The sequence below is a fragment of the Nanorana parkeri genome, unplaced genomic scaffold (assembly GCF_000935625.1).
Source record: "Nanorana parkeri isolate BGI_ZX_2015 unplaced genomic scaffold, ASM93562v1 scaffold1733, whole genome shotgun sequence".
Lineage (NCBI taxonomy): Eukaryota > Metazoa > Chordata > Amphibia > Anura > Dicroglossidae > Nanorana > Nanorana parkeri.
In genome coordinates this window covers 12,309-23,359 of record NW_017308001.1, presented here as the reverse complement: position 1 = coordinate 23,359, position 11,051 = coordinate 12,309, and the positions used below count along the sequence as shown (strand labels likewise).

The 11,051-nt window shown below is 42.1% G+C and overlaps 1 protein-coding gene across 1 annotated transcript in view; it reads right to left on the bottom strand.

Annotated features, from left to right (window-relative positions):
- The window catches only part of AKAP6 (A-kinase anchoring protein 6), a 196,528-nt gene extending 187,311 nt beyond the window's left edge, over positions 1 to 9,217 (bottom strand). Inside the window, exon 1 of the mRNA XM_018571324.1 lies at positions 8,936 to 9,217. Within this exon, the coding sequence (XP_018426826.1) occupies positions 8,936 to 9,217 (282 nt within the window). The remainder of the gene's footprint in view (positions 1 to 8,935) is intronic.
- Between the last annotated feature and the right edge of the window lie 1,834 nt (positions 9,218 to 11,051).

Below are 11,051 nucleotides of genomic sequence, written 5' to 3'. Positions count from 1 at the left end.
TTATATACACATGCAAGTCACATGAATATTTCAGTTTTAGGTTTAAAATATTGGAGCCTAAAGCCAAAATAAGAGAGAAGTCTATATTTAAAAATGTTAACACACAACTTTTAAAAGACTTATTAGAGTGTGGCCTAAAGTTAGCTCACCCCAGGATGTTAGACTCTCAGCTACTGTTCCAAATGCAGTTTTCTTCCTCTCCTGATCTGATGTTCCACCCTTTTTCTATAGTTGGATAAGAAAGACATCACATGAGTCGCCATTAAAAGACTCTGTGAAATCTTATAGACCAGTCAACTGCTCTGTGGAGGGGGACTGAATTTGCGAAACAATTTTTGTCAAGTTTTGAAAATATCCTGTGTGTTATTCTTTTTTTAACATTGATCATACTGGGCAATCTTGTCTCCCTAGATCTGTTAAAAGACAGGTAACATAGTGAAATCAAAGTGTGCCTAAAGGTAAAATCTTTTTTTTTAGGTTTGGCATAGAGTAGGTTTTTTTTTTTAATACTGTTTTAGTCTCTGCTAGAGAAATTCACTCTCCCTATTTATCTTGTGGACCACTGTCACTGGCATCACAAGGGGGGTGCAGGGGGTGCGGCCCGCACCCGGGTGACACCATTCGAGGGGTGACACCAAAATGACTGACAGTCATTTTGGTGTCGCCCCCTCCAAAAAATTCGGGAACTCGGTCATGGACCGAGAGCCCGACAGTGTCAGGCGAGAGGAGGGGACCCGGCGGCATACCTCATCCCGCTAGGTGAACTCCTCTCTCTGCCGGCGTTCATCAGCAAGATGGCCGCCGGAAGGCGTCAATTAGACAGCTGTGTGTGCATGATGACATCATTACGCACGCGCGTGTTGATGTTACGCGCATGAGCGATGGGGTGTCACCCAGTTCCCGCTCCTGGGTGACAACCGGCCTCGGGACGCCCTTGGTCACTGGAACTGAAAGCGATGGAAAATCCTTAAAATTTGAGTTGCCACTGGAACAGGAATAGAGGTGAATCTTCCGAGAATCACAGCAAGAATAGGGACGTTTTCACAATGGCAAGAACAAATCTGGAAGAAGTGGGAACCCTTCCCCAGTGGCGTCACAAGGAGGGTGCGGGGGGTGCGGCCCACACCTGGGTGTCACCATTCCAGGGGTGACACCAAAATGACTTACAGTCATTTTGGTGTCACCCCCCCTCTAAAAAGTCGGGCACTCGGTCATGGACAGAGAGCCCGACAGTGTCAGGAGAGAGGAGGGGACCCAGCGGCATACCTCATCCCACCATGTGAACGTCCCCTCCTCTCTCTGCCGTCGTCCATCACCAAGATGACCGCCAGCAGGCTTCAATCAGATGGTCGCGCATGCGCGCCATGACATGGCGGGGTGTCACCCAGTCTAAAGACCGGGTGATACCCGACGTCAGGACGCCCCTGTCCTTCCCTACTCAGTTCAGAATGAAAACAAACAATCTAGTATGGATGCACATGTGTTATCACATTCTGCATGTTGGTCTCAAGCCCATGTAAATGGGAGGGTTGAGGAAAGACCTGGTAACCTAATTTGTAAAACGTTTACCAATTTAGAACAGGCTCTCAAACATATCAACCATGGTGCCCAGAAAATCACTGACAGTCAATATCACAGACACAATCTCCATTATATAAGATATAATCAAAATCCAGGACAGAGACCCCCTTGTATAGACCATAGCAGCTGGAGACTGAAAGAGCAAGCTCATCACTGGGGTTGATAAGAAATCATTAATCAATTTAACCCTTCAGCATCAACTGAAAAATCCTTTTTGGATGGTCTGACCTTATAAGCGGCATGCTGTATTTTCTTTGATTACAAAGTTAAATCTGCATACACCTGTAGGTCACTTTATTGCCAGTAAAAGGAACAATAAAAATTACAACTCGAGTAATGTAACGTGCAGCAGTACTAAATTATTACCTCTAGATGGCGGTCTATTCTCAAGGCATGTGAACCAATGCCAATAGCTTTAGGAGGTTGTAATAAAAAAAAATACAGAGCTGGATAACAAGTGGTACTTACATTTGGAACTGCAAAAAAAAAAAAAAGAAACCCCAATAAATCCTAGTGGGCACAATTTTTTGATAGAAGAGACTTTATATGTTGGGGAATAGTATATTTTGTACTTCCCAACACAATCCTGACCAACATTTCTTGGCTGGAGCTTTCCAGGGGATGACATTTTCTGCTCACTCGCTATCCTACCTCCTCTGATGGGTCAGTTTGTGGACAGATTTGTAATGGTTGATTTATACCTACATGGTCAGTGCTGTCACCTTTTTACAACATTAATCTTATAAAGTAAGCTAAAACTGTAGCCCAAATGTTTTCCCTTTGATAGGGGGACGAAAGCTTAAATGATCTTGACAGTATTGTTTCTCTCTGAGTCACTGTTGGAGAGCCTCCCCTAACTTCGGGACAAAAAAATAAAATCAAAAAGCAGAAGATATCTTCCCAACCAGGACATAAACAGATTTAAAACATAGCAGAAGTTCTAATCCCACCCTACCCAAAACAAAAAACAACTCAAGTCCAATTATAAGAAAAGATATTCAGCAGGAAATGTGTACTTTCACCTTGGCTTGGTCAGCAGTTCTAAGTAGAAGGTACATTCCATTCAAAATCAGAGAGTCGCTTTGGAAAAATATTCCGGCAGCATAGCCTATCTGCCCAGTCATTTTTGTGTTGTATGCAGGCAATGCCTGAGGACATCTGAACCCCCCACTGTGTGAGATCCATTACCTGCCAGTAAACTGGTGTTCACCTAATGCCCAGTCTGTGACCAACAAAACCATGTGGAAAAGAAATAGACACCGGCACTCCAATAATAAATCGATGACGTCTATTTATTGACGTACATCAAAAGCAAAATAACACACTTAGCACTAAGTGTGTTATTTTGCTTTTGATGTACGTCAATAAATAGACGTCATCGATTTATTATTGGAGTGCCGGTGTCTATTTCTTTTCTGCATTACTTTGACGGTGGCCATCCGTCGACTACTGAGCACCCAGGATACTTTGTTGGACGTGCGGTCAGGAGTGCAATGGGTACATGGACTACAACAAAACCATGTGATCACCATGCCAGCATGACATATTTTTATGTCATATTTTAACAAAGCCATGTGATTACTATGTTAGCACTTACATGATGATCGGTGACTTTGTTTATAAACAAAGCCATGGGAGTATTGTGTCAGTGCTAATGTGAGTTAATGTCTTATCAACAAAGCTCCATCACATAGTGATTGTTGGTTGTGTGTTTAGATGAAGCACTGAGATCTTGAGGAATGCTGTATTCAGTTTTACTTGCTTATAAAGGACATTACATGTATGTATACAGCATTGTAGAGAGGAAACATATATATAGATAGAACTTCCTGTATATCACAGACAAGTATACATAAGCATAGAGACCAACATTGCACCACAGCAACATCTAGTGTTTAAAAGACACAATTACATCTCAATATGCTGTTGCATTTCCAACACCCCTTCTCAACAGCATATGCGTTGCTATAGGACATTCAGCTTCTCTCTTAGGAAATGGTGACGATCCTTTGGCAATAGCTTGGCAAGTGCGTCCACAGTAATTTCTTCTGATAAGCAATATTGCATGTCGATAATGGCTTGCTCTTGAGTGTCCCTTAGCAGACGATGCTTCACGTCAATGTGCTTGGTTCTAGGGTTGACCCTTCATGATTGTGTCAGCTTTATACATTCCTGGTTGTCTTCAAAGATTGGGATGGGGTTTGACATGTCTATACACATGTCCATTAAAAGCTGGCGAATTCATATTGCTTCTTGACAAGCGCGTGCTGCTGCCGCTATGTATTCAGCTTCAGTTGAGGAAAGTGCAACAGTTGTTTGCTTTCAGCTAGTCCAACTTATGGTTCCTTCCCCATACTGTAAGATGTAACCACTTGTGGATTTGTGGCCTGTGCAGTCTCTGGCCCAATCAGCACGCGCAGCAACCACCCGCAGCAATCAGCAACCACTGCCGCCGCTATGTCTGGTCTTATCACAGTGGCAATGTATAGTAGCTTTCCAATTGCTCTGCGGTACATGTCATTGTTGGGTAGCAAGTTTTGTGCTTCTTTGCTCTTTTGGTAGCCTGGTTCCATGAGTGTTTTTATTTCCTTTGCTTCTTACATGTGGAATTGTTCCAACATTTCTGCAATTTTCTGACTTTGTTTGAGAAGATAGTTTCCATTTGAATTCCCAGATAGTGACTGAGGTTTCCTAGCTCTTTAATGTCAAAGTTTTGTTTTAGTTTGTGAACTATTTGACTATAGTCCCCTTCTTGTTCAAAACAGGTTATAATGTCTTTAACATAAATTAGGAGGTATGTCCATCTGTCTTCTTGATTCCTGGAATAAAGACAGGCATCTGCTGTGCTTCTTGTGAACCCCTCTTTCCTATTTGTGGATATTTCCTTCTGCATCAAGCTTCACGTTTTGGTAATATTTATATGTCTTCCCACGATGTTGGGTAGAGCATGCTATGTGTCTTACGAATATGACAGCTTGCAGGGTGGTATTCCCTTTGTCGCCGGAGTTGATCTTCTAATATCAGATTGTTCAGCAGAATTAAACATGGAGTTTGAATTATACATTGTGAGTTCACCTCTTGTTCTTATTTCTGTGCAGCTTCACTTTGCTCAGCTTTCTTTGCTGGTTCACTGGGCAAATTCACTCCACCTTCCCGGGATCATTGTTTCTGATGGGTTCTCCTCGAAATAAACACTGCGACTTATTGTCACTTTGTCAATCTTTGGGTGGAGGATTCTATATCCCTTACTTTGTTCAATATAGCCCATCAGAATACCTTCTATAGCAGTGTTCTCCAACTTGGATCACTTCTCCTTTAGAATATAGTCGTAAGCTTTACATCCAAACACTCTGATGTGCCCTAGCCTAGGTGTCGATCCATGCCACATTTCAAATGGGGTGCTTTCAATGGCTTTTGAAGGCAGTCTGCTATGTAGGCATGTTGCAGTCATGACTGCTTCTCCCCAGTACTTCTTAGGTAGGTTGGCATCTGACAGCATGCATCTGGCCAAGAGTGCAATTTTTCCATTCTGCTACACCATTTTGTTCAGGAGTGTATGGTGTGGTTGTCTGATGTACTATACACTGTTTCTTCAGATAGGATTCCTTACTGATGTATTCCCCTCCGGAGTCGGTGCATTAAATTCCTGGTTTCTGTTGGAATTTGTTGCTGGACATGGTTACAAACTCTTCAAGTTTTTCTGATGTCTCATTCTTGTGCGTCCTCAGATAAGTTGTTGTGTACCTGGAATAATCATCAATGAAAGTCAGTAGATATCTGTTTCTGCCTGATGTGGGAGTTTTAATTGGTCCGCACACATCGCTGTGTATGAGCTCCATGGGGTGGGGGGTCTTTCTTTGGGTGGCCTGTCGAAGTGGGGTACGTGTAGAATTTGCTTCCAAACAGCATTTCAAGCTTGAACTTCCATAGCTAGTAGTTGCTATTGTTGAGATTTGCGATTGCAAACTTCATATCTGAACTTCTTGTTATCTTTCAGTAGCTTGAATGTGGGTCTTATTTACTTGCAGTGTTCTGTTTAGTGCCTGGGCCCATACTCTGTTGGTTATGTGTTTAGATGAAGCACTGAGATCTTCATGAATGCTAAATTATGTTTTACTTGCTTAAAAGGACATTACATGTATGTATACAGCATTGTAGAGAGGAAACATATCTATAGATAGAACTTCCTGTATATCATAGACAAGTTCACATGAGCATAGAGACCAATATTGCACCACAGTGCCATCTAGTGCTCAAAAGACATAATTACATCTCAATATGCTGTTGCATTTCCAACAGTGATTGCGTCTCACAGTTATGAGCAATGCGCACTTCTAACTTTAAAGGGGTAATGCTGCCCATAGGGGATACTTTCCACATATTCTGTGTGATACATATCCACAGATTAGTGATTTCTAAAGCAGACCTTAGGGAACCTCATATATTGGTGTGTTAGTCCCTTATTTGGGAATCCCCAAGGGCTAAACTAGGACTCATGGTGATTTATTACAAATGTTTTGTAAATGATGCTAAAATGTTGTTCTGCTTATTGCTAAATAAAGATATTTAGGTAAAAAAATATTCTTTTGTGAGCTTGACTATACATTACTTGTACATTAAAGGAGAACTATGAGGTGAGTGAAAAGCACTCCCCTCATAGTTCTAGCCGACCTGGGACAATGAGACTGTCACAGGGCGGCTAGAACTATGAGGTGAGTGAAAAGCACTCCCCTCATAGTTCTAGCCGACCTGGGACAATGAGACTGTCACAGGGCGGCTAGAACTATGAGGTGAGTGAAAAGCACTCCCCTCATAGTTCTAGCCGACCTGGGACAATGAGACTGTCACAGGGCGGCTAGAACTATGAGGTGAGTGAAAAGCACTCCCCTCATAGTTCTAGCCGACCTGGGACAATGAGACTGTCACAGGGCGGCTAGAACTATGAGGTGAGTGAAAAGCACTCCCCTCATAGTTCTAGCCGACCTGGGACAATGAGACTGTCACAGGGCGGCTAGAACTATGAGGTGAGTGAAAAGCACTCCCCTCATAGTTCTAGCCGACCTGGGACAATGAGACTGTCACAGGGCGGCTAGAACTATGAGGTGAGTGAAAAGCACTCCCCTCATAGTTCTAGCCGACCTGGGACAATGAGACTGTCACAGGGCGGCTAGAACTATGAGGTGAGTGAAAAGCACTCCCCTCATAGTTCTAGCCGACCTGGGACAATGAGACTGTCACAGGGCGGCTAGAACTATGAGGTGAGTGAAAAGCACTCCCCTCATAGTTCTAGCCGACCTGGGACAATGAGACTGTCACAGGGCGGCTAGAACTATGAGGTGAGTGAAAAGCACTCACCTCATAGTTCTCCTTTAAAGGCACAAAGGGCCCATTTTCACTTAGGCTGCTTATAATGGTGTGATAACAGACATGCATTATGTCGCATGTTAACATGGAACATTGCCTTAGTGCTTTGGGGTGAGCAATGTTTGTATGGAACATTGCGCAACACACTGCAACTAATAGGTGCGAATGGACCCTAAAACTTCCAAAATGACACAAGTCCAGAACAACTGCTTTGAGATGGAAGAAAATGGAAGAATGTGATAAATGGAAGAATGTGATACTGTACTCTATTTTAATATTTAGAAATGCAAAGTCCTGCCCTGGAGGAGATACCCCACAATACCTAGTATTACAACTATCAGCCAGAAAAGCCTCTTCTGTGCCAATAACAAAGTTTCACATTCGACTGTCTACTGAGACTACCTTACCTTAGGTGGCAGTTTGTAGATCTTAGCTAGGAAAGTTAGGATTCATTAACAAAGGGAAACAACTAAATCAGAGAGGGGCACAGTGGAAGATTTTTTGGCTAATTAAGGGAAATAGCTGACATCTTATGGTGTCTGTTCATACTCAGAACTTTAACTTTTAAAACATTAAATTGGAGAGTACAGGCTTACTTAATAAGGGCAACCTATTCCTGTCTGTGGGTTTTTCTGCATTACGTGCGAATCAAAGCAGAAGTACTTTTGCTGCAGCCTTGCATTGTGGCTCATGCACAGGAAGACAGACCAAGAAATTCCAAGAAATGTGCTAAATGCCTTCTTACATCATATTCTAAAATAGGGATTGCATGATTTCAGTCACATGATCACGTGATCAAAAATGGCCTCTAGTAGTTTTAGGCTTAAGATGATAAGTTGCTGAGAGGAAATACACTGTTAGTCATTTATTAGAGGTCAACCTACTCATGCCTAGACAATTTATTTAGGTAGTTCAGGAGAACAAGAACTCAGCATCCACCAGTGCTGATACTTAACAGATATTCCCGTAGATTGCAACATTTAAACCATATAAATATGTAAACCTCTTTAATGGATGGATCACATCCAAAACATTTTTTTAGCTTTGGGTAGACCGGGGAAAGGATTAAAACATCTGTCAGGTTTTTTCTTACTAACACAAGGGCGGCTCCATAGAACCCTGCAAGAGAAAAGTGCCACCCTAAAAAGGATATCAGGGCCATTGCTCAGGGGACCAGCTGATTCTACAGGAAACTAAAACATCAAGGAGCAGCATTCATTGTAAGTGATTTCATCAGCATTTGAAAGAAAATCATTTTGACTTTAATATCACTTTAACATCTAGGACAAAAAAGCAAACTGTTCTATTTTGTATTCTGTTACAGTATCCCAGGTATTCTCACTACATCAAAGTTCACGTTGATATCTCAATTATTTTCTGCTAGTATTGGTTCTTTATATATCTGGTTAGATGCATTTATTCCTCTCAAAACTCCAATACGTTACATAACTTATATAGGTCATTTTTCTCCTATTCCCTATTTCTTTGAATATTTGTATATAGTAAGGTGAAGAATAAATTCAGTTACACATGAATGACCTCATCCACTTATAACCAAAATCATGCCCCTATTTATAGCCACACCCACAAAAGCATGCCCCCATTTGTAGCCACACCCACAAAATCATGCCCCCTTTTGTAGCCAAACCCACAAAATCATGCCCCCATTTGTAGCCATACCCACAAAATCATGCTCCCATTTGTAGCCACACCCACAAAAATCATGCCCCCATTTGTAGCCACACCCACAAAATCATGCCCCCATTTGAAGCCACACCCACAAAACCATGCCCCCATTTGAAGCCACACCAACAAAATCATGCCCCCACTTTTAACACATTCTCAAATAATTGGTTACAAAGTTTTGGAACAAGAGGCAGATAATCAAGGCAAATGACAAAATAAACAACAATTGTAAATAAAATAAATAGAAACATAATAAAACAGATCCCAATTAAAAAGAGAACTGTACACAGTTCTTTGTTCATACCTTAAGCTGCATTAAGTGCACATCAACATGCTTGCTCTGGGGATCCTCGTGCACTGACTGTGTGAGTCCTCTGACTCGCTCAGATGTGCTCCGGATCCAGGTATCAATCTCTGGAAGGTGCAAGATAATCTTCCAATCAGCTCCACTGTGAACGGGAGGAGGCCTGTCATAGCGAGGAGCACAGTCTTGACCAATAGGAGGCTCCATTTCACCAATGCCAGAAGCGTGAGACTCCATGATATCTATGCCTTGGGCTCTGGAAGGTGTCACCATTAGACTCATGGCGTGCGGTTAACCATACCTATGAAGAAATTGATAAAACAATATAATATCTGTATCATTTAATAATAATACTGTCACCATTTTATTGCCACGATAATCTTAGATACCCCAGAGATAAAGTGACTAATTCTGGGTGGACTTTACTGTCATCATATATTTTGAATAGATATAATGAAATTATTCTGACTGCTGATATTATAATCATGGATATGGCAATATAGGACAAATATCAAGATGGACAAGATAAAATAAAGCAATGCCCTAGCAATAGAAGAATACGCGCTGATATTTCAGGATTTTTTTCTTTTTTATAGGTTTCTATTTATGTGTCTTTCATGTTGAAAGCTGACCAGGTGATAAGCTAAATACTAAATACGCAGATCAAATACTTATATGAGAGCTGTGTTACATGCCAAATTTGTGCTTCTGCCTATCCTGTCCTGAGATTTACACAAATCTACCCCACAGCAAAAAAACTGTTAAGTGGTGGAGAGGGCCTGATCTTTGTCTACTGCAGTTTCACTTTCACTTGCAGCTCATATTCCCACCCTGTGACTGGACAATGAAAAGAGAAGCAGCACACCATTGAGCTCTCTGTCACTGTCAGTCTTTCACCTGAAATCACCATGACCTCTTACAATGCAGAACATCTGACTGGCTCCTTCTGCTGCTTCTCCCCCACCACACTCTGCTGTACAGACTGTCCAGGGACTGCAAGAGGCCAATACCAAGACAAATCCAGGTACTTACACTGCTTGCAGTTTACTGACATATTAATGATTGCAGAGCTGCATATATTTGTTCCTTTTATACCTACCCGGAGTTCAGCTTTAATTTATGGTTTCATTGCTGAATAAGTCAATGACTGGAAGCAAGATTGCAGTCTATGATATCAGGTGTCCCAATATATATGCCTCCTCTGCCTCAGTGACTCCTTAATTGGGGAAGCAAAGGGATGAGAATGACAGTCAGGGTGCTAGTATTAATTTATGGAAAATAAATCAGCAATGGCACCTTCCATATTTCTGTCATTACAGGTTCTCTGTAAAGGACATGCAAAACTATCACGTTAATTAGACGTTATGACTAGATGTCCATTGTCTTCATATATCTCTTGGAACCTCATGTGGCAAAACTTATTAGCACCACACTATTCATACATATTTTCCCCTGACCTCAAGGAGCTTACAATCTAAGGTCCCTATTTCATATACACAGATAGATACTAGGAACAACTTACACAGGAGCCAACAATTCTACAACTGTGTCTTTGGAGTGAGGGAGGAAACCAATGCAACTACTAGGGGAACATGCAAAGTCTATGCAGATAATGACCTGACCTGACTGGATCTGGATTCAAACCTGAATACTCAGGGCTCTAAGTCAGAAGTTCTACCCACTTAGCCACTGTAGTGCTCACCCAGCTCCCTCCCTCCATTGTTAATAATAATAATACAGGATTTATATAGTGCTAACAGTAATAATGGATCTTCTATTAATTTTACATGACAGCGAATGACTAGGGAGCAGTGATACCCTTCATGTAGCTTCATAATGGCCATGGTGTGTTAGTGGACCCAAAAACTCCTGAATAAATGCCCTTACTGGAGTCACTTAGAGGTATAAGACGCCAATGGACAATTCAAGACACTAGTGGTAGGGATGGGCTCAATGTTCGAGTCAAGCAAGAGTTCGACTCGAACATCGGCAGTTTGTGTGTTTGGCGAACACAAAAACTATCAGGGCGTTCGCAGGGCCGGATTTACTCCCCCTGCCGCCCCAAGGCCAGGTTCCACAATGCGCCCCCCCCCCCCGCGCCGCCAACCCCCCCTCC